This window comes from Agelaius tricolor, unplaced genomic scaffold, assembly GCF_023055355.1.
Source record: "Agelaius tricolor isolate 1412-34295 unplaced genomic scaffold, bAgeTri1.0.p SCAF_16, whole genome shotgun sequence".
Taxonomy (NCBI): Eukaryota; Metazoa; Chordata; class Aves; order Passeriformes; family Icteridae; genus Agelaius; species Agelaius tricolor.
Genome location: NW_027269276.1, coordinates 13,628,793 through 13,653,894, shown reverse-complemented (window position 1 = coordinate 13,653,894; position 25,102 = coordinate 13,628,793). Strand labels below are relative to the sequence as shown.

The 25,102-nt window shown below is 35.7% G+C and overlaps 1 protein-coding gene across 4 annotated transcripts in view; it reads right to left on the bottom strand.

Annotated features, from left to right (window-relative positions):
- Window positions 1-383: 383 nt before the first annotated feature.
- CGNL1 (cingulin like 1) overlaps window positions 384-25,102 on the bottom strand; it is a 56,405-nt gene continuing 31,686 nt past the window's right edge. For 2 of the 4 annotated variants that reach the window (XM_071441619.1, XM_071441620.1), the window contains exons 9-19: window positions 20,160-20,366; window positions 19,771-19,875; window positions 16,401-16,553; window positions 15,601-15,771; window positions 14,323-14,484; window positions 13,430-13,519; window positions 7,675-7,758; window positions 6,359-6,483; window positions 5,715-5,823; window positions 4,677-4,840; window positions 384-4,099 (exon numbers count right to left, since the gene is read on the bottom strand). In XM_071441619.1, the coding sequence (XP_071297720.1) occupies window positions 3,955-4,099; window positions 4,677-4,840; window positions 5,715-5,823; window positions 6,359-6,483; window positions 7,675-7,758; window positions 13,430-13,519; window positions 14,323-14,484; window positions 15,601-15,771; window positions 16,401-16,553; window positions 19,771-19,875; window positions 20,160-20,366 (1,515 nt within the window). In that variant the 3' untranslated portion in view covers window positions 384-3,954. Of the gene's footprint in view, window positions 4,100-4,676; window positions 4,907-5,714; window positions 5,824-6,358; window positions 6,484-7,674; window positions 7,759-13,429; window positions 13,520-14,322; window positions 14,485-15,600; window positions 15,772-16,400; window positions 16,554-19,770; window positions 19,876-20,159; window positions 20,367-25,102 lie in introns of those variants that run through there. The other 2 variants (XM_071441621.1, XM_071441622.1) reach the window with 2 other exon arrangements.

Here is a 25,102-nt window from a genome sequence, read left to right as displayed (position 1 = left end):
CCTCAGTATAACATAGTAGGGTCAGGGGGTTAAACATGTGACCTAGTCAGAACCTTATGCAAAAAAAGAAATTAAATGTGTAAGAAACCCTGGCAATTTCTAAAGAATGTTGCTCTTTCAGCAAAGTCTTTGAACATTTTGCAATGTTACTTGAGAAGTACAGTTGGTAGAAATTAAGCAGCTGAAATGTGTAGCTCTACTCACAGGATAGGAAGCTCCAGTAAGTGAAAAGAATCAACATTTAATTACTAAAATATGCTGTGTGATCCAGAAAAGGCTTAAAAGCTGAAGCTATTGCACTATGTAGCTCACTCAGCAAAGCACACAGCTGGTCTGTAAAAAATTAGGAAAACACATGGCTTCTGGAACACTTTAGAAAATAATTTATAAATCAGAACAAATTATTTAATCAGGAAAAGGGAAGAATTAAGTTCAGAAGAAAGAGGATAAATCAGAGAAATACACAGATTAATCAACAAGTTACAGCCTCATCACCCAGAATTGTGGGGGAAAACGTGCCTGGTGATTGAACAGTAAAAAACACATAATGAATTGAAGTATTTGCCTAGTACAGGAGTTTCCTTAAATAAAGTGCAGTGCAGAGAAACAGGTACAGGGGACAGCAAGAAGATGACAATTTTTCCTTTTTATTTCTTCAGGCACCAACAAGAGATATGATGTCTGAAAGATCTTAATGCTTTTATGAAAAGGGATGCCTTCCAAACTCAAGGGCATTAAAATGCATTATTGTGATGAGTATCTTTAATTTCATTCCTTAGTAAATTAGGAGTCTATGGAGGACAGGAGGATTTTCTTCACTTGCTTAACATTTACATATTTTGCACTGTATAGAAGCTGCCATGTAAAGACTTTGGAGCACTTGCCAAATGCTGGTGATTTAAAACAGAAAAAAACCTCTTGTAGAACTAATTTGTCTTCTCCTATCTACCATAACAGACTCAGAAAACCAAGACCATTAATCCCAGAAAGGACTAAAAGTTCACTGTTCACTATAGATTACTTACACAGAGAGACAAGCATCCACTATAAAAGTCATCAGTTTAGGCTTATAGGAAATATGATTTAGCTCAGGTCCGTTTGTTTAAGAGATATTGCAGTACTGTGAAAGAAAACTCAAGGTCTGTACAGCTCAGAATTCAAGCCATGTCTCTAATACACCAGCAACTCTGAAGTTTATACAAACTTCAAGCCACTAAATGTCTTTTAACCATTTCTTTACATGTACTCCCCTCTTGCTTCCTTTTATTGGTCAAGAGCTTCTTCTGAAATTCATTTAAAAATAGATTACATGAAAAAACCAGGAAAATTTTTCTAAACTAAACTTTGAACATGGGCTTTGATGAGAGCAAACAGGACGTAGAGTGAACAAATAAGATGACTGTAAACTACTATAAATTTTGTTGTGGCAATGAAGATGATTTTACCATCACCATAGTTAACAAGTATCGAGAAACAGAGCTACCAACTGCTTGGTGAATCAACTGAAATATCTTTTTCAGTGTCTTAAAACTTTTAGTCATATTATTTGAGAACTCTAAAGAGAAAATGCCACCGGCAAGTCCAAGTGAACAAACTAAAGAGAAGTTCTTTTTCTGAAAAAGAGGAGGTTCACTAAGAAGAATTGTGGCCAGTAGGAGCCTGCAACAATATTGTCTTCTTCCTTCTAAGATCAAATGAGGAGTGTTCTAGATGTTACACCTGCCACCTGCTGTACAAGTTACAAAGAAAGTAGCTATCCAAAGAGAAGAAAATGCAGAAATTTGTTTACAGCATCAATATCTCCCAAATAATTACTTTCTTGTTATGTTTTAAACATGTCTTCTATATGAAATTCAATTATCATATCGAGGTATATGCACAAAGTAGAACTGAGAGCACTGACTGTTTATTTTAAGTGAATTTTCCTTTTACAGTTTAGTGTAACTGGAGGTAGATGCAATATTAATTGATTTTTTTTCCAGTGGTTTGAAATAAGTCATCTATGAACATTATAGGATAGAGTACTGGGGGTTGGAATCAGTTGCTTGAAGTTAAGTCTACATAAACATGCAAATGAAACAACAAATAAATCACAGCAGTTTCTATGATGATTGTCAGTACAGTGTAGCACAGGTCTTCTTGGATGAAAGGCTGTTCCTGTGATGTCAAAATAGTAATGCCAATACTGCAAAATATTCCATGTGCATGCTACTGGTAAAGATACAAGATTCAGAAACAACTTTGCCATTCCTAATATTTCCTGTATAACTCAAATGATCAAAAGCAAGTTGAAGGGAATTACATGGCAAAGAGTGTGGGATCTGTTATGCAGGAATACATTTCTGACCTCGCAGGCAGGAGTTCCATTTCATGTAACTGTATGAAAATGGACACTGCCATTGTCGGGACTTTTGCTTTAACCACATCTGCCAGCCTCACTGGCAGAGCTGTTCAATTTGCTCCCTGCAGCAGATTCCTTTGGAGGAATAATGGAAGATCCCAGCAACTTCAGTTCAAAGTATTTTTTACAATTCCATGATTACTTGATCAAATCAATGAACAAGTGCTTGCTAACCTGTAACTGCAGACAAATACTGATAAATAGACAGGACCTAACTATGGTTTATCAACAAAATTTTGTAGTAATGCCCTTTCCTGTGAAGTCTAGATTTGCAAAGGAGCAAAACCAGTCTGGTGTAATTCAAATGGCAAAAAATATTTTTAGCAACAAAATAGAAAATCTTTTTAAAATAAAATCTTCAATGCTCTTTCTTTTAAATTTCCCACAAAGTTTGTTGAATAGATGGATAACCCAAAATACAGATACTTCTGTAAAATGAAATACCAGTGTATATCTGCAGATATGACCATGCACTGCAATACATCACTAGTAGATGGTCAAGAAGAGCTTAGAAAGAAAAATCAGATTACATGCTTTCTGTTTCCTTGGTGCAATTTCTTGCCAGCAGCATAAAATTTTCATATCAATTAACAGATTTAAGCATGTACTTAAATCAAAGACCACAGGTAATTTTACTGGAACAAGTGGGACTCTAGAAACTTGCAAGATAAGACTGTCCCACTGTCCTCAAATCAGCAGGCCTATAACATTCTGCCTCTGGCAGAACTGAACTCCTTTCAGGAAATGAAAGATACCAAGTAATGAGTGACATCCTTCTCACCCTTCCCTACTGAGAACAGAGAGCTTCCCAAATGAAGTTGATACAGAAGTAGAAGCCAAGCCTCTCTCATCATGCACATGTGATGGTCCTTTTAACAGGCAGGATTAACATTTGACCTCTAATATACAGAACACATACAATAAAACTTACACTGCTATTTAAATGTACTTCCTGGCCCAGGAACTACGAATCTGCTCTGTAATGCATGAAATGTATTCATTTTCATTTGTTTTCCTCTTAGTGAAAACCCAAACATAGCATTCAATATAAACTTAAAGATTTTACATATCAAACTGATTTATATAATATTTGAAACTTTACAAAATAGTACTAAAGTAGTCAATAAAAAGATTAAATTTAAAATATTTACATTTTATACATAAATTCCCCTTACTTACAATTATTAAATAATCTTCCATAGTTTCCTTAATTTTAGGGAAAAGCTTCTAATAACTAAAAACTAATTTTGAATTAATATCAGATGGCTTTTTACTTGAACAGAATTTTAGCAAAATCCCATTTCCAATATGAAATATTATTCCCACATTTTCAGTAGCAGTTTATAGATATATATAGTTTTATAGGTGTTTTATAATGCAATCCTGTTTTCTATAATAAACAGTGGAGATCCAGAAAAGAAAGAAAATGGCACAATATGGATGGAAACATTATATTCCCAACTCTTAAATCCCTTTATGTCATTTGGCTTCTAGAATATCCAGTTTCTTATGTTATTCTTCCAGTATTTTCAAGGAATTGCATCCATACTTATTTAGATTTTTGTGTCATCATCTTTTGAGAAATTATTTCCTGAAGGTACTTCACAGAGACTATCACCATCCGTGCTGAAATCATCTTCATCGTCGTCATCATCATCAGAATCAGCCAACACTTTACTTGGTGACTTCTTCAGTCTACTAAAACAAAAATACACATATTTGCTATTAAAACAGCACATCTACACACAGAACACTTAAAAGAAAGCTTTAAACATTGACAGGCAGGATTTACATTTTTGAAGGATGTCTGAGTGCTGCAGCAGGGGTTATCATAGACCACATCTTACATGAAGGAAACGTGCACAAGATCAAGCAATCACATTTTCAAGCACCTCTAACTAAAGTGGCAGAGAGAGGAAACTGTAAACTTTGCACACTGGGATGTTCACAGATGGCCAAGGAAAACTAACACAGGATGACTGCACCTCTCAGCCATTAGGGAAATTTTTACTGCTACAAATGGTAAGAGTGTCAAGTGCCACCACTTTTCTCCATTTTATATTCCCTGCCTCAATGAATAAATGCCTTTATTCAGTAGGAAGATCTTGGAAAGAAGGCTGGGACACCTGGAGAGTTTCACAGGTCTGTGTCAAACTGCGTGTGCTGATGACAAACTTGTAGAGGAAGCCCTCAGTTTATGGACTACAGGACCAAGTGGTCAAATGTGTGAGAAGTGGTGTGATACAGAACTGGAAAGTCTGACAACTCATCCTACCTTAATTCTTTTTTTGCAGTGTTAAGCTGTCCTTGCAATTGTTCATTTATGTCTAGTTGCTCTTCAAGTTCTCTCTGAAGTTTCTTTTTAGCATTTTCCAGTCTGTCTATTTCTTCTTCAGCTTCTTCAACTTGACGTTTCATTGCTTTCAAACGCAAACTCAACTGCAATATTTACATGTCATCTGATTAGAGGACTATTTTAACAAAGGAATTTTATTCTTCCAGCATCTATGAGAGGGAGAATAAAGACAAAACTTTGCCAGTGTAGTGACACTGTAATCCTCTGCTTCAGAAATATTTGAAAGTCAGCATTAGACTTTAAGAAAAATATTGTGATACTGTTTTTTTACAGAGAAAAACCAGCAGCAAGCAAAGAGAGCTTTGGTAGACTGAGACAGTATTATGTGATAGCAAGAGCTGGTTACCCATGACAACATAGTAGAGTTATAAGTGTGTCTAAGTTAAGCAACTTTAACAGACAGAGACTATAAAATACATTTCAAAAATCCAGAGGATTGTTTAAGATCATTCCTGTAATGGATGCCTGCAATTTGAAACACACTGCTCATTCTCCAGGCAGAGTATTAACTGTTGGCTCAGGTGCTGAAACAAACCATGTTTGAATCCACAAAGACCACAGTAATGGTAGAGCACATTGCTGTTGGAACATCAGTGTGTGCTTAGACTTACAGCCTATATTTAACAGTAAACAGTTTTTTTCTTTAAACAAAATTTTATGGTGGCAAAACAGATTACTTGTTGGTATATTTATAGGATCAATAACTGTCTGTTATTTGCTTTATTTCTTAAATTAGCATTGCTTCTGTAACTTTCTTTTCATAATTTTCAAAATTAAGAACAATTTAGTACTAGACAAAAGCACATGATGCAATGGCAGCTGCAAATATCACTAAATGGGAATTCACAAACAACAGAGTAATCAGAATCTACCCCTATTTGTCTTGTATCTTTTATACATGATGGTTTAGGCTAGTAGGATTAATATCAGATATTTGCATATTAATCCTTCCCCTACCTGGTCCTTCTGATCAGTCAATGACAGATGTTCATCATCTACTTGCAACATTAACTCCTTCACTTTTCTCTCAAGTCTGCGGTTACTTAGCTGGAAATTGACTCTATCCCTAGTGAAAAACCAAAACCAAGAAAAGACAGGTTTGTAAAAAAGGAACTGAAATGCTCCCAATCCTGATCATTTAATTCTTTAACAATCTTATAAGAATTGGATAAATACTTAGGGTCCCTGCTTGGATTTACTGATTCCATGCAACATATTGAGAAATTTATTCATAAGCAGAAATTACTATGGAGAATTTCTTCTGACACCATAGCAACATTTAGCAACAAAAGTATATTCCCCCAAGATTAAACAAAAAGCAAACATGAAATGGATGTTACAGTACAGTTAATATTTCTAAGCCTGTTCTTGATATAAGACTTTTATAAAATAAGGAGCTATGGAACCATGTGCCCAGTTTTAAATTTTATGACAAACTTCTACTGTGCTTGCAGTAAAAAAGAAAAATTGCAATACTTTTATGAAACAGTAACCATTTTAATTTGGTGAAAAAAACCCCAGGTTAATTGTAAGAGAGATTTAACATTAGCAAGAGGCCATAATAACAAGCATAAATATGATCTTAGCATTACTGGTTTTACCTCTCTTCATTTGCAAGTCGTTCTTCCAGCTCTGTGATCCTTGCCTCCATCTGAGCAACGAGTCCCTCCTTGCTGGATCGGTAAGAACCCTCCAGGTGAAGGATTCGGCTCTTCAAGTCTTTGTTCTGTGGTTGGAACACACTGGGTTAATACACACTTACTGAGATTGACAAATATCACCTCAACACCAAAGTCATGTCTCCAGGCAAACAGGTATCAGTATGTACAGTGAGCAGTAAGGCATTTAGTGAACTTGGAAAGTCACTGAGATTTTACAGTTTACTTCAAACAAATTTTCTACTACCGTGGCTTATTGGAAAGAATTTACTGTTCAGCTTTAGTTCAAGTTTTAGGATTAAATGGACACTTAAACCTCAGGTAGTTGCAAGCCCCTTCCAGCAGTACTTTTTAATGTGCCAATTTTTTTTTTAAATATTCTGTCAGATCTGTCTTATGCTACACCCAATTTTTTTGTAAAATTCTGTGTTCTTGCCCTATAAATCACTGGTGTATGGCTGGAACAAGTAGACAAGGAAATTATTTACATCCAATACTGCTTTACTTTATCAAAGCTATTACTGGGGTGTTTCCCTAACTTTCTGTGGAAACCCAGGGCACCTGGAATATTTCTCTTCCCCCTGCCTTTCTTAACTCTCCAAAGATATTCCTACTACAAAAACAGCTCAAAAAATTTGTAAAAGGAGACTTTTTGCTAAGATTTACACTTATGTTTTTCTGAAGCTAGGTAATATAAGTTTTCAATGGGGACCTAGTCAAAGAATTAACAGAAAAAAATACCCAAACAAATAAAGAGTTACATGATGAACAGAAAAATAAAGCTCTTTGTTACAGAAATTCAAAGCATGATCACAGGTCTCAAACACAGAAAAAAGGACTATGACAGGAAGATCAGAGCTAAAATATAAGAATGTACATAGTATATACCAGTAGGTGGCATTCTTTTTTCTCAAATAATTGAGATCAATGCCACATAATTGAAGGCACCTAATTAGGTGTGTTGTACTAACACGTTCTCTAAATTCCCATTACAATCTGTTTTATGTTCTTGAGTTTTTAAATAATACTATGACTTGCTGAGATATCTTTCCTCTGGATCTCACCTAAGGGCTATGATAAGTAACCTTGCTTTCAAAGACCACTGAGCTGCAGAAGAATTGTTTACTACTACAGAAGAAAACACTCAACTAAAATCACAATTCCTTTAAATGGTATCTTCAGCAGTGTTCCTGAAGGGCTGTTCAGCCTGGGCAGAACAGCTCCTCTGAAAGTGGTCATTTACAACCAGACATAATTACCTGTCTTTCCAAGGAAATTTTGTCACACTCCAAGTCTTGCTTTATAGCTCTTTCCTGAAGTAGCTCTGTCCTCATTTGTTCAATCTATTAGAGAAAGAAGACAGAAATTTTAATGAGAGACTTAAATTATATTTATCTATATTATACTGTGTGTATGTATATATATAAACTACATATACCTGTGCAATAGGCAATGTGTTCTTTCTCATAATTCAAGACATACACGTGATTTCAGATGAGCTTTACAGCTACAATCTTGGACAAAACTTTCTGCTTCAAGCAGTCCATGTTATTCCCAGGATTCATTCTAGGCATTTCACACCTACACTGGATATTGTTGATGTTTACCATATACATTCTGTAGCAAGGAACTCAACTCTAAGCTGTTCTATAAAAGACAAATCACATGGCAGAACAGAGTTCTGGAACATCACATCCATCTTCAAACATCTTTTCCAGTTTTCTTCATACTTAAGTCTGAACCTCTGAAACAGTACCTTACTTTTAAGCTGCTGACTAGTCTTAGTAAAGTTTCTCTTTATTAAACACAACCTGGTACCTGCAAACAAGTGCCCAGAACTCAGTGAAACACTCCACAGGGAATTGCAGTTTTCTGTATGCATGGGAGTAGTAAAAGCTCTTTTTCAACAGACTCCGCTGCATGATGGATCAAACATTGCTCCCCTCCTTCAATCAATTTCATGTCTGTTGTACTGGAGGGGCACCAACTTCTAGATTTAGAGAGGGGGTGGGTTTTGCTTGTTTTGTTGAAAGACAACCTCTTCTGCAGCTTCTGTTAATATTACTGCTCCATATTCAACAACCACAAGGAAGATATATTCTCCATGTGTAAAGATGTTAAAAAGCTACATAACCAATACAGACTCAAGATAAGAATGCAAAATTAGTTTGTTTTACCTCACTATTGGACTTGATTGGAAAGGAAATTGAGCTTAGTGAAAAACTCCAAACTATCTAACAGCTGCTACTGAAACTTTGGTGCTGAAGAACAAAGTTTGTAGGGGTGTGGAAATACTTATCTTGCTTCCAATCTTTCTGAGACTCCCTGCAAATCTCTAAAAATACTTTTACAGGCACAGCAAATGTTACCACAGCATTCGTGGTTTACACTGTACAGGACTTTTTATGATAGATATCATCTGAGGAACACAGTGAATATCTGTATCAATTACTGTCCCTGCAAAAAAAAGACTGATAAAGATTTCAGTGGCCACAGCACTCTTTTCTGCTTTGCATCAGTTACATATGAACTTGCATGAGCACAACATTGCAGCTAAGCAGCTCCCAGTTACAGATTTATCTCAGTAAAGGACTTTCAAATGTCATTGGGAATTCTTGCATAAAAAGTCCAAAAGCAATGTTAAGAATGTGAAGGTTAAACAAGTACAGCAGATGAAGATTTGCCCTAGGCCTTATTTTTTAAACCACAACATAATATTAAATGATACATTTTTAGTTAATCATGGTTAAAGGAAGTAATTTGCACTTTTTCTGGAGCTTGTAAATTGATATATGAATACAAATAATGGCAGCAACGCATGCAATTGCATATGTTATGTCACAGGATGGGGACAGAAGGGAGAAGGCATTCCTGAAAACTAAGGTCATACCAGCTCCTAGAATACCAATGGCAGCACGTGGCTGTGTTCTCAACAGCTGGGTGATTTCTTAAAAGCTCTCATTGTCACATGGAAGCCTAATAATAACAATGTTTTATACGTTATATAGTAAAATATTATATAGTAAAGTATTACTTTATAGACACAAATTAGAATCACATGTGTACAATAGCTGTATTTATTAATAAAATATACGAATAAAATTATAATGTGAGGAATTACATAGAATTTATTCTACTGTAATTGCTTTAGCAAGACAGACACAGGAAAAAATACAGCTAAATCTGTGGTAAAATGAAGGACTAATTAAAAATGTAGCTGCTAACTGAAGAAAGGGGTTTTGTTTTATGTAGGAACTTGCTTAATGGACCACTCTGAGGTTCCACTGTGCTCTTACTGTGCTCAGAGGCTGTAACAAATTTGTGCAGCCTTCCCAAGATTCAAACTAAGGAATTATTTAGAGGACAATTATTATATTTCCAAGATGACTGCTACTGTTGTTGGACAACTCTTGGTAGAAGCAACCTCACAGAAAGGTAGTGGGAGAGAGAAAAATACCTATATCTGATTAGGATCGGAAAGCTACATGCAAATATCTACAAGAGCTTGTTAAAAGAAAAGGGCAGCAAATAGAATTTCTGCTGGAGGAGATATAAATTGTTTTCTCTTCTTGTGTTTTTCAACAGTTCAACAGTTTTTAAACACATAATTAACATGCACAAAGGAGAAAAACAGTTGTGTGTACAAATGTGCTTGAAGTTCCACTTATTTCACAGCAGTGAGATGTACCAGTTTCATGGCCATACTCTGTGTATGTACCATGTGGGACTTCATGTTCCATGTTCTAGCCTTCCTATGTCTAATATCTCAAAACTGTGTTAAAAGAATAAACTATTTCTGCAGCTTAAGGCAACACTTATCACAGCTGGATTTGAAGAATGCCAACAACAAAGAATTGAGAAAAGCAAATGTATCAGGTTTTACAAAGCTTTATCATTTTGTGCCAGCTTTAGGATTAAAAGCAGCTGTTGAGTTCATTTCAGTGAAAGCAATTTGATTTCTAATAATAATTTAGATGCCATCAGTATTGTTCATCATCTCACAGGTTTACAGCCAATGTTTCCTGTTAACTCCTAAGTAGTGTGTGGGTGTACATATATATGTATATAATATATACCTTAGACAATTTCCAAGTATGTGACCAAAAAATCCAATGATTAATCAAGAAGAAAGTTAAAGCTAAAAAAAATCCCTTTGATGCTTCAAAATTGAAAAACAACCTTCATATCCAGATTTTTATTTCTTTGCTACCCACAGTCAGTGCCAGCTAAAGAGCAGGTATACAGCTCTCCACAGGGAACACTTTACCAAAAGGAAGCAGATTATGCAGGTCAGTGTCATTTTAACCCTATCTGTTTATTCTAAAATTGTCATGAAAACTAATAAGTCCATTTTTCACACTTACTGGAAACAACTCTAAGGTCAATAGACCCTTGCTTGCATTTTCACAGAACACAAGAATTATTGAGGCTATCATGAGGATTTTTCAATTATGTTTGCAAAGCCAGTATGGCAAGAGATACTTCATTTCACTTGTTCATAGAAAAAAAAATCACTTATTAAAATATAATTTTGGTTGTCTCTGTTCCTCATGCCTGTCCCTGCCCAGGGGCCTCTTTAGACTCAAACAGCAGCTGAGTGCTCTAGTTTTCCATTTGTGTCTGTGTTAGTGTGGTTTGAGCATTTTGGTCTTTCTAGATTTACTAATACATTATCATTTAAAAACTAATAGGATTTGACCCACTTTTCCCTAACATTTTTTTCTGTTTCCACTCTGCTGTGCTACTTCTTAGAACAAGGCAAAAGGAGATGAGAACAGTGTGTCATGCAGCCATTCAGATTCAAAAGGGTGTTTAAATTAAAAAAGAATTACATTTCATGGCAAGTGAAATGTGAACTATTATTCTTGCCAATGTTTATTCAAACATTCAGCTTTATGTAAAATAGAACCAGTTGTTTAAATTCATTTTCACTGGAAATTTCAGTATTATAGTTCATTATCAGTATGTTAAAATAACATATTTATAATAATAGTTTTTAAAATGTAGAGGAATACAAATATTACCAAAATAAATCCACTATAATTTCTCATGTCATTATAAATGCTTAGCAGACCCTGAAATACTCTTTAGTAATTTGACTACTTAGCCATTCTGGCATAAAATCAAAACAAAGCAACCTTTATAACTCATGTGTGAAATGAGAAATTCCAGACCTCAAAATAAACATGTCTTTTACCCATTATGTAACATTTTAGTCACCAAACTGTATTTTAGGTTTCCATTCAGTTAGCAAATTAACTTCCATGGCAGCTATGACTAAAGTACTTTTATCCCAGCTTTACAACACAGGCACAGACTCCAGTATTAAAGGCTTCCTGATTTAACAACAGCATGACCCCACATCATTACAGGTCCTTTATATTCTATTTCACCCACTGGCTCAGAGTCTGAACAATATCAACAGAACAATAGCAGAAAGTTTTTATTACAATCAAATAGAGTCTCAGTAGCCAGAGTTCAAACAAAGAAGTAATGGTGCCTTGGTGCTTCAAGGATGTGTGAGAGAAAGCTGAGCTCCCCCTCATTTTAAACTCTCCAGCTGTCTCAGTGGAACACACAATTTCACTGAAAAGACACAGAAACTAAGATTTTACTTTCTGTTCTGCCTCTGAAGCTACAGTTATTCAAAAGAATGTCAGTAGTTGTTTGTTGGTTTTTTTTTTCTGGAGAAAGAGAAATGAGAACAGAACAGATTATTGTGGGTACCTCAATGCTAATTGTCCCCTGAGCTTCTAGGAAATTATTGTGAGCTGTAATACTTCGTGTAGAGTTACAGCAGCAGATGTGCTGTAAGGGGTTATGAATGAGTTTCACATCTTTCAGAAAGCAAAAATAAGGCAAAGAACATTATCTGGACCATGATATTCCAAGACAGCCACGTCACTGTATTTTTTTCCATGAACTATTACAACATTTGCATAATCCTGACTACTCAGCCATGGATGTCTGGCTACTTTTGCCGTAATTAGGCCCTATATTCTACTTTACTAGTTTATTATAAATCTTTGTTATAGGACCTATGATTCTTATTTCAGTTTTTTCAGATATCTTGAATAACATTATTAAGGCCTCTGTCTTCAAACCAATGAAGTCCAAATTCTCCTAAGACTTGGTAATTTCCAACTCGATGGTCTCATTTCCAATGCACTCACTCCAATTCCCCCCACCTGCACTTTCATGGGCTTTACTGAAGACAGAGGTAAAATGTTCCTTTATTTGACAGGGCATCCCTGGATTGTATTTTATCTTGACTGAGGCCTCATCATACAGTCTCTACAACTTCTTCCCTCTACTTATACAGACAAAAACCTTTTTGTTACTTGTTTGAGTTACTATGATAGTTCTCACTTAGCTTGGCAAGTATTACTTTATCTTTACATTTTCTGCTCCATGAGACACAACCTCATTAATAAATCCTTCTTCCCCTCTTTCTGGGCTATCAACTTATATTACATTTCTGGAACAAAGGACTGATGTTTTTATGTGGAAAATACTTTCCAGTTGTCTTGCCTTTGATATATGTTAATCAGCTTTTACACTTGTAATGAAAATAAAGCTTCCTCTCTGTTGAAACTGGCTAGCATTCTTGGTTCAGCTGATTTCACTAAATAGTTCCACAATTTCCTAAGGCTCCTTCTCTTTCTTCTTTGAAATTAAGAGTCTATTATGCTGAATTTGTTTTCAGTAGGATTAAAATAGTGATCTTTCAATGTAAGAGATCTTCACAACAGGCTTACTAGTCTTCAGTCTTTATATATATCCTGTGTCTGTTTTCCACTTAGAATAACAGGAAAAAATGGTTTGTCATGATGTGGAGGGAGCATATTTCATCATGTTTGTGAACTTTGGGTTTTTTGGATTTACATGCTCTGCTCAAGTATAGCATATAAATCATATTGCTAATTATTATTTAGTTGATCAATATTGATTGTGATCTTAATAACACTTTTTCATAGAATCATTAAGCAAAAGCTGCAAAACTTGTTCAAGTACCTGTTCTCTGCACCTGCTGATCCTCTCAGACAACAAATCCGAGTTATTCTTTTCTTCATCAAGCTCAAGTTCCAGGTGAGACAACTTGTCCTAAGTGGAACAAAGAAAAGCAACCTCAACACGCTGCTTTCCATCCTCTTCAGATTTCTATCAGGGCATTCTTCTTTAAGCTTCAAGGACCCAAACTGTCTGAAAGACTAAGCTTGGAAACTGAAATGCCTCTTAAAACACACAGCAAAAGAGATGGCAAGTAGGTAAGGCTTTAGAGTGAATTTGTTTGACAGAAGTACAATAAAGGTTTTGTTTCCTTTTTTTACATCATTCTCAACAATTTCAAGAATATAAGATAAATTCTGCAATGTTTCTAGAGACTTTTTTTGAGTGTGTTACATTATACATTTGGAAGACAAATTTCTTTTTATCTGAGTACAATGACATAGAGATGTTTGCTTAAGAAAGTCAAATGACAGCCTAGTTGAACTGAACAGTTATGCAGCCCTGTAACAAGTTAGAGACACAATGTTATTCAGACTCCTGAAATGAACCCATATCAAAGACCAAACAAAACTTACATTTCTAAATACTTTTGAAGTTCTGAATGATGGGCCTAGAAATTAAAATCATGCAAATCTGTATGATAAGTGCTAGATAAAATTAATTAAAAAGAAGTTAATTAAAAGTATGAGAGAAAATTCTAATTTAGAACATATCATGTTACAACAGATTTGCTAACAAATTACCTTTAAAATATACCACATTAATTTCTGCAGTAATACTACAAGGATTTTCAAAAACATGAAACTATGCCAATTCCTTCCAAGCAAAATCCAAGTGAAACAAAATTATTTTCATCTCTTCAAAAAAGAAACAAAGCCTTAAGAAATGTCTTTTACCTCCATTAGTTTGATTTGTCTTGCCCGATCATCTTTCAAGTGGTTTTTGGCTTCCAGTTCATACTCCAAGCTCTTCACAGTCTGTTCCAGTAGCTGAGTTTTTGTTATTGCCTCATCCTGGGCTCTCTGGTGGTCCCTCAGGTTCTCTTCCATCAGACGCATCTGAAGCAATAAGATCAGGGGAATTCACTAAGACTGTGCTTGCTATAAACAAGGGATGGCAGCAAAGGGAACTCACTGCAAACACACAGATCTGGAAGCATGACAGGAATTCCATTGAGTTACTGGCTTTTCACAGTAATTTTTGTTTTATCCACCAGATGGCACCAAGAAAATAAACTTGGATTATGACTTATAATGAGATAACTGCAAACACAGTGTGCTTACACTGTGTAAACATACATTTACATATTTGATGCATGTATTAGTGTAGATATCTACATACAACTTCATTCAGCTCAAGAGCTATGTTCTCAAAATCATTGTTTTATCTTGCATTTTTCATCATGAGTCTTCATCCCTTTACAAAGGCTCTCCATCCATGAATGAAATAAATATAGAAGGAAGACACAACAATATACAGGAACTACTCTTCTATTGTTGTTCTTTTAAATTTAATTTAAAACAAAGGCAATATAAGAGTTCTAAACTGGAAAAATCCTACTATGAAAATATTTCATACAGAGAAAACATCTGTGACCAAAGTATTCTCGTAATTTTTTCCAACTGGAGAGCAGGAATATGCAGATTTTTAAAAGACTGGATTGTCTTTATTACAAAATTTACACGCTATGAGGAAGACACTCAAGACTGGTTAATTCTTGGTTGCACAGAAACCTTTGTGATTTAAAGCTCCACCTTGGCTCATATGAAAGAAGAGGAGAATGTATGTTTGTATGGGTGTTTGTTTTTCCTAAATAACTGGTGGGTTTTTTTCCCTAATAAAAAATATTTGTAAATTCTCAATGCCTTCAGTAGCAGGCATTAAAGAGCAGCAGATCATCATCAATGGAATCCTTGTCATTTCACTTAAGGTGCATTCATTTGACAAACACTGCATTTATCTGTCCTAAACAGGAACCCCCATTTCCCCAGCAGAAATAACATGCTGATCACCACCATAGAAAATCAAACCCAAAAGCACGCTGAGATCAACCTCTCATGATGTACATGAGGGTACACAAAAGCATGATAGCAAACATTCATTATTGTGAAAACTATCTGCACTGAATTCTAGGTCAAAGTTGAGAATTTCTCACTGAATTTATGAGTCATTACCTCATCTTGCATTCTTATGTTCATCAGGCGTGATTTTTCTACCTCAATGTTTTTCTCCTTTAATTGCCTCTGGAGATCTACAAACTCCCTGCGATTTTTCTCTTTGTATTCATCAAGCTGGCTCTGAAGTTCCAGAGTTGATGTTCTTGAAATCGCCACCATTTCAGACATCTGGGCAAAAAATACATATACAAAAGGTTCTGTTGTGCTTAATAAAACAAATGGTTTTTTTCCTCCAGCTTCAGTAATCAGCTCAGTATTTTCAAACAGAAAATTTATCAAACTTTCCCAAATAAATGAATTTCTATGCAGAAGTGGGAAAACACAAAACAGTAAAGTTAATTTCTAATAGCATGTGTGGCAAGACTATTCTCTTTTTGTCTGTCAGCAGTTCTTCCAGCTGAGTGACACAATGAACTGCACAGTCACACTTCAGTATGTCAGTATTACTGTAAGGTTTACACACAGATGGCACAATAAATCTGATGCAGACATTTTAAGAATCAGCTGTAAAACTCTGAAATATCACTTTGCTTTACATGAGGACTGAACTCAGATTTGGGATCTGGTTTGTACAGAACTGGTTTACAATGCCATTTTGTAATAGTGGCGTTCCAATCATTGTTCCAGCCCTGAAAGCTTTTAATAAGACCTCTAGGTTGAAGAAGCTAATACTAAACTTTTCATTTTACTTTCTTTTACACATTTAAAAATATATAATTCTTTATAATTTGTCAGTTCATTTAGTTCTATCTGTTAAATATTCAGATCTCTGCAGCCTCTTGGGCATGAACTCATACCTCCTCCTGTAACTTCTCAACAGTCTTGTTCAGTTGCAATCTTTCATTCTCCATTTCATTCTTTATCTGCTTTAACTGCTCCTTCTGCTGAGTTTCATCTTTTAATTGCTGACTTAACTGCTGTCGTTCCTGAGAAATGCAACGGATGTTCTCCTGCAGTAGATTAAAAAATACATGTAATGAAATGTAGACCATCATTTCTAATGCCTTAAAGGTATGTTACTTATCACAGTAATACCAGCAGCTGCTGTAAAATTAAGCCAAATTTCAGGTTTTACACTTTGCTAGCTAGCATAGGACAAACACTGGTATGTCATGCTAGAAAAAACTAGTGTCCATTTATACCTCTTTTCTTAACTCAAGTATTAAAACCATGATGCAATGGGAATGTTGCTGCCAACTCTCCAAATGCTGCAGTTTCCTCAGTGTCTGCCTGTTCAGTACACTATACTGAATTTCAGTATTTGAAATCTGGATGCCCTATAGGACAATTCAATGGTCAATTTAAGTAAAATCTCTCATTTGAGTGCCCTTCATGTACAAAAGTCCTTGAGCATTTTCAGTGGAATTGGCTGGCCTGTCACAGTGTAACTACAAGTCAGTCCAACAGCCTGTCAGTTGCCAATTTAAAGCCAATCTTTAGTGGCAATTAATTACTTTGGGAAGAAGCTAAAGTGTTATTATATGAAAAGAGAACAAAAGGGGGAAATGAAAAGGAGTAATTTGTTTTCACGCTAACCTAAAAGATTATTCTGATATTTCTCTATTTTTTCCAAACAATACTAGCTGAATGTTCTCTTTACAAAATCAGTAATTCATCTCAGCTGATAACTGAAAATTAAGAATGTATTTCAACTTACAATGCTCTGCAATGCTAATTCTAGATGCCTACCATTATCTACCACAATGAGAATATAAACTTCCTGTTTCTCCACCCATTGAAAGGATCCCATCTTCTGATTGTTTCATTTAAAAAGCACAGATTACTTGACGCTGCCATCCAGAATGTTGGTATAATTATTAGTTTTTAACACATCACAGTACCATATATGCTAGGGTTAAAGGGCATAATAATTAGGTCATTTCCCTTCTCAATGGTACAAAAATGTTGAGATGTATTTCATTTCCTGAAATACTGCCCTACACAGAGGTTGCTACCCTAAAACAGAGGTTACAGAAATACTCCTCACTTGTGCATCCATAAACAAAGTTTCAATATAGAGGATGATTTTAGCTGAAAGCACTAATGCAAACTGTCTGTTACAATTAAGTGCATACCAGCTTTAACTTTTCTGACTAGAAATCCAGAATGGAGGAGGAATAGATTTGGCTGTTTTCAGTAACTGTTACAGTTCTATTGGTATTGTCATTGTCTTTCTTATACTAGACCACCATTACCAGCAATTTGTGTTATGTAAAAAAGCAAGATGGGCCAGTCAGGAATTACATTTCCACTGGGATACACATCATTACAGTGCCAGAGTTTGTCGTCTCAATTGTCAATGGTAACACAAGGCCAAATCAACCTACTGCACAACATTATTCATTAGAACAACTCTAAAGACAGAAAGGCTGAATTGTTCTAAACAAAAGGCCCACTGATTACATCCTGAGGTCTGTTAGTGCTCATATCCGGTGGACAAGAGTGCAGAATCAGAAAAAGGATTAAATTTAGGGTGCCAGAATTAAGACATAAGTTGTGAATAAAATGTCAGGACAGACTCTCCTGTCACCTTCCCTAGAATTCTTTCATTTGGAGACCCTGCTTGGAGGCAGCTTATTTGGCACAATGCCCTGAAGGATGCATAAACAGAAAAAAAACCCCCACACTTTTCAAACATCTTGCCCCAAAGCTAATCAAGATGCAAGAGATGTGTATGGTGCATTGATCCATGTTACACAGCAAGGTCAAGTCAGACTGTGACAGAAGGGAGTTCTTAGGGGAGTGTGCTAAATGCAAGCCAGTGGTGAGCAATGCACCCCTACAGTGATTGTGCAGCTTATCAGTGATACAGACAAGCAAACAAGGAGAAACAGTGAGGGAGAGCAGGTAGACAGATTTAAAATGAAAAAAAAATATAAAAATTAAGACAACCAAAAACCAAGCCTGACCAAATGCCTTAGAGGAAACACTTATTCATGAAGTTACAAGAAACATCAGCTTAAAAACATCATTTTGTGAAAACAAAACTCACCCATATTGTTCAAACCTTGTATTCTTGAAGTGCATTAAATTTTAAAGACATAGAAGTATTTTCTTGCTGTCATTATTTTTTCTTTTTACCATAATTAAATGAATCATGAGAACATTCTGGTTAACACAGTCTTTCCTTGGCTTTTAATCTACTTAGAGACAAGTTTCATTTTCAGGTTTTCAAAACAGAAATGTAAAATTTATATTGAAGACAATAGGGGAAAACATTCATTCAATTAAAAAAATGGCACTAGCAATTTACATGTACCTCACTTTTGAGTCTGACTTGTTTGATAGAATCCCTTGAAACTTTAGCTTCTAGAAGCAAAACTAAGAGAATTCTAAACGGATACTGTTGAAATCAATCCTTTGGTTCATGTAAAAGGTGAATCACAGAGAAGAAAAAGTTAAGCTTGTAGCTTTTGCAGACACAAAATATGAGATAAATAAGAACAGTTTCAAGATTTATACCCATTCCCCTCATTAATAAATAGATCTGAATTTTCATGTCAGCTGAATCACCCAATCTTGACTCATACACAACACTGCCAACTTCTCTCTCCATTGCTTTGAAGTAGATGCATTCCTCACATATTTAATTTCTGGGCTAATCTGAGAGAAAGCATAACCTTTCCTGGATACTGGGTGGACTAAGGAGCAAGGTGAAAAGAGGATTTCATTCAGAATTTAAGAGGCTGCAAATCCTAGTGATACATGTAAAATGTCTCTGGTTTTGTGATTAAATATTCCAGTTCCATACAACAATTGCAAATAAGACAGGCTCATAAAAATACAGAAGCAAACATCCTGATATTTTTCCACATATATTCAAGTACAGCTTTTTATTCTTCCACATGTAAATACCTTCATGAGTTGCATGATCATTGAAAATAATAGATTTGTGAAACCTGAGGTAGTTTATTTATTTGGCAATTAATTTCCCCAAAATTTTGCTAGATCCATGGAAATAGAAAAAAAACAAACCTTCATCAAGGAAACCATTTTAATTTGATGCATGCTATGGTTTCATTCCACATTTGAACACTGAAGTGAGGCCTAACCTTTACAATGAAGTCTACTTCAAAAAGAATGAGATGTAACTCTACAGAAAGCAATAGTGACTCAGGTAAACAGAAAATTTAAAATTTAAATTACCCAAATTCTTCTTGTTCTTACCTGCAAATCTTCAAGCTGGCTTTCCAAAGCTGCTTTTAACCCTAACAATTCTTTTCCCTCCTTTTCAGCATGTTTCAACGCTTCTTCTAATTGTTGCTTCTCTTCCTGCAATGATGCAATTTGATACATTCAGAAACAGTGGCCAGGCCTTTAATCTGACAAGTAAAGGCTGTGAAGTCCTTTCACTCTGGCCTGTTACCGATTTCCCCAATCCCAGAGTGTCACTTGGTTTTACTCTGCTTTTCGATGGGAAAATCTTTCCTACATAAGTCAGGGTTTTCCTTACCCTTTTCTAGGGCATTGTCCATCCTCCCCTTGGTCAGTTTTTATTCTACAATGAATACATTGCAAAGAGGAAGACTCCTTAAGGGGCTTGTTTTCTAACTTACCTCACATGTCTTTAATTTTTCCTTCACTGAATTTTCTTCTACTTTCATATTATCAATTTGTTTGTGCAGCTCCTCAATTTTCCTCTCTAGCTCAGCAAGTGTTCTCTTCAATTGTTTATTTTCCTCGATCAGCTCTTTGACTTGATTTTCTACACTATTTCGCTCCTCTTGTGCAGCATTTTTTTCACTTGCAAGGACAGCAGCACTCTAGTGAAGACAAATTATGTCGTGTTTAAAAAAAAAAATAATTGATGCTGTTTTCCAACAGGAGTTCCAAAAGGCATCACAGCAAATACAGCTAGGATATAACATTAAAATATCAACTGAGACTTCAATATTTAGCATTTTTTCTCCTTGTGCACATGAACAGATAAAGTAATGTATGACACCTGAACAGTCTCATGCTTGTCATCTCACATTTTCACCTTAACATCTTCCTCTTTATTGCCCTAAAAAATCTCATTACCAAATCCCATTGTTAGGTAATTCCAAGTAAACTAAAAAAATTAACAGATAGAAAAAGCCATATGGATCTTTAAAGAAGAACATATTTATGAAAAGTGTCTTCCACAACAACACAAAATTTAGGCAGCATCACCCCACTGATTATTCCAAGCACTAACATGCAACACACCACATCCATGCAGCTAGTGGCAGGGCTGCAGAGTAAATGACAGATAATATACAGAGATCTTTACACTAAATAAACAGTGGTGGTTCCACTTGTACTGAATACCAAGTTCAGCTTGTATTCAAAAATACACACTTTTTTTTTCAGAAACTCAAATCTATACATAACACAAACACAAGTTATAATAATGAACAATGCATCACTTAAAGCACTGGATTTTTTACTTGTTTTGCAGGACAGCTGGCTGCAACATGTTACTTTTCAGAGCTAATCATCACCTTACCACTTATCCTCTAAAACACCCTACCATTTACTGTGGAAACCATGAGTGGAAGTATCTGTCTATATTGTTATATTATCTATACTCTTGTAACACAGACCAAGTATGCATTCAAACATTTAATTCTGTAAAGAGCAGGAAGGATTTCATCTTTGCTCTTCACTGACTTTTCATTCAGAATCCCCTCCAAAGAACATAAAAGAACCCAGGATATAATGGGTGGTTCTTGTTTGTGGGTATTCAGGGGCTGATATAAAACACTATTCTGTACAAAGATCTGGTTCCCAAGTGCAGCACCACTGTCTTCCACACCAAGACCTCAAAAAACAGCAAGAACATCAGAGCAAACAGGAATCAATCTAGACCAGGATTCTCTCTCATGGCCATGGCTGATGCTTACAGGCAACAAGAGGAAGAACAACTATGAGGCAAGCCATTCATCATACACTCCCAGCTCTCACTGGTTTTCTTCCATGAATGTATCATCCATTAATTTCTCTAATCCTTCTCAAATCCTTTTATACCGTTAGCCTCTACATTATCTGGTAACAATAAGTAATTACACATTCATTACTGAAGCACAACATTTTTTTGCGTGTGAAATTGTGTTTATCTTGGTGAGAACAAAAGAAATCCTATCAAACTAGTCAGAAACTATTTTGTGAAATATTTATGAAAGCATGAAAATCACTTTTCATTTACACTATTTTTGATTGTTGCTCCTGATCTTCCCCTCTCCTTACCCAAAAGGAATAAGCAAAGTTATATAAAAGGGTGTTTACAAAGAATGCCCTCACTAGACTGTTTTCTAGCAAGCAGCAGCTTTAAAATCATGCAAATTAGATAAAGCAGTAACTCAGAAAACACTCAGACTGTCTACAGGGTCAATGAACTTATTATACAAAAACTGGCAGCATAAGCAGGCTGACAAGTTCTGGTCTTTTGAAAATCCTGAAAAAACTTGTTCTTCTAAATACATGACTGGTTAAAAGCTCTGAAATAAATCTCTGTTGATGTTTTAGGTTTTCATGTTCTGGAATTTCAATAGCATTTATATATTCCTTTAATTTTTGCTTTCTGCAAGCAGCAAAGTTTTACTAATTAGCAAGCACTCCACCAGTGGCTCCTTTTAGTCTCATTTCTCCTTTCTGGAGCTGAGTGAAAGCAGCTGAGGCACGCTGGGGAGTTCAGGGAAAGGAATGTTGATTTGTCTGTTCTTTTTCATCCAACTGCCTACATGGGGCTGCACAGTAAGAGAGGACTGCAGTAGACCCACATCAGACCTGGAGATTCCACTACATCAACCATGGTTTGCTCTACTTCCCCAACACAGGAAGCAGTATTTACCTAAAAGTGGATGCACACATGCACAAAAGCAAACAACCCCCCAGAGATCCATACACATATATAAACACAGAAGTAATATCTCTATATATATTATTTAACCTAAGAAGTTCAAAATTAAGTTCAGATTACACTGATGCCATCATATCTAGAGATTTGCTCCAGCCTGCTTTTTGTAGTATGTATCTTAGGATACAGACACTAACATTAAACTAAACTATTATTTGCTATCCTTTTTCACTATAAATTTCAGAAAGTTAGCAAGAAGTTAGGTGAATACATGTAAAATATAGAGAAGCATAAGGAGCAAGTTGCAAGTATTGTCTTTATTAACCTAATTTAAAATCTTGGAAATAAATTGGATATATAAATAAAACCTTGCTAAAGTTCCAGCTGATTGAGTGACCAGCACTTAGCCAGCAGATCTTCACAGGTCTCTAATGACCTTGGCATCATTACAAAGGTTACACCTGCCAAAGCAAATTCTCTAACATATTAAGGACAAAATTCCTTTCTTTCACACACACATACTTTTACAAGATGGTAGAAAACTCTCTTGGTATATATGGAGAGCTGCACTGTATTGGAGTTGGAGAGTGAACACTTTTACTTATAATCTGGGGAGAGTACAAAGAATTTTCTTCACAACTGGTTTCACTGTACACATTGTTTCAACATATTTTCAAGTTGTTTCAGACAAGACTGAAAAGAAACACAGGAATATCTATCTTATCAGTTTCCCTTACACAATTGTACTACACACATAGGGCATGGAAGATCACCCTGAGAATACTAGACAAAACAATCCAGAAGTATCTTCAATTTGATAGTGAAGTTTAAACAAAGTCAAGCCATACAAATACAGTTTAGATGTTTCTTGTATAAGAAAAAGCACACATAGTATCATTTCTCCAAGAGTCAAATTACACAGCTGGGTTTAGACAGTAAAAAGCTTTTATTCCTTTTTTCCCTAGAGCACTGAGAATTTCATGCAGAGCTTCTTCACTGGCACAAATGAAGTTTCTGGATTATAAGAGCTTATGGCAACGTATGCCATGTCCTATAGCATATTACCACAGAAAGTTTAAGTATCAAAAGTCTCCACAGCTCTTGCCTTGTATTCTCCATTGTTAGTCCTCTCTGGCACCCCACATTACCTTCTACCTCCCCTCCAGGCCTGCTCTTGGGAAGACACATGAACATGACAGCAAAAAGCCTGGGGATCACTGGAGAGCATACACAGAGCACACAAGCACTGAAATGCAGCTCTGACAGACCTTGTAGCAACACCATTAGGGGAGAACCTGGTGGAGAGAGATCCCTGTCCATATATTGAACACTTACATAAGGTTCAGCTATCAGGCCATACAGGGCACTGCTGACGCACAGAGGGATTGCTGTGTCCTTTGCCATGGAACCCCTGCACACAGGCAGGGGGCTCCTGCAGTCCCACCCAGCTGCCAGGCAAAATACCATGTACAGACCACAGGTACAATTCTACATTGTCATTAGGGATGGCTCACTATACCCTGCAAAGAATTTCCCTAACAAAACATGGAAGTAAAAGATATGAAAAACACTGCACTGAAATGACAGTGGAATTTCTATGTATATTGATAAAGTCTGAATGGCAATTGCTGTGCTTCACAGGTTAAAACTGAAAGTGGCAACAACAAGGACAGTTGAAACTGTCCTACAGTATTTGCCAACAGCCAGGGGTAATCTCTGGGGTTCTGCCTACATGAGCAGGGATGCATATTTTCACTGAAAATTCAGGGACTGGCTTACACATTCGAAACAGGGAGTTGACAGCTGTTGCAAATGCATTCAATTAATGGGTTACAGTGATGAGGATGAAAGAAGAAGGAAAACTGAACACTGAAGGGGTAATAGTACAAGTGAGGAAAAGCCAGTTGGGGAGAGGTTGTGCTGTGGATCCATTTCCCTCAGTCCACATGTGACTTATTTGCAATGGTGCTGCACATAAACAGAGTGAGTTAACTCATGGTCCTCAAGGCTTAATGACATGACATCAATTAATGACTCCTGTTGGTGCCCATTCATAAATCCTTTACATTTATTTATTTGGGGATGTTGGAAAAGTTTTGGCAATTATTTTAACTAAGTTTATATAATTTAACCCATGATAACAGAACTAGGTAAAGGTCAGAAAGTAATGATTTAAGTTGAATATAAAACATTAACAGACATTGTTAATATAAGAACTTTAGTTCAAAGAATTGTGGATGAGTCTCTTCAGAAAGTTTAAAGGAGATTATGCACATAAACATACAGAGCACAAAACAGACAAAACTGGTTAAACAAGATTCTTGTCAACAAAACCTGGAATGAAATACTCTATATTCAGACATATTTGCCATACAAAGGAAAAAAAAACCAAAATCCAAAACACCTCTGCAAAACCTCAAGCCCCTCAAAAAACAGGAGGAGAGTGGGGCAATTTTATCAAAAATTGAAGTGGCCTCTTTTGGATCTTAAAATTAACATATGTGAATTCCAATTTTGCAGATTCTTCCCTATGATATAGAAAATGTTTATTTCTTTTAAGTCCCACTTACTAGTTGTGGCCACATGTTTCAGTAAACCAACTTCTTACTGTTACTATTTACTGCATTGTATTACAGAATTATATTTCTAGAAGTAAATACCCTATAGCATTTCGCTTAT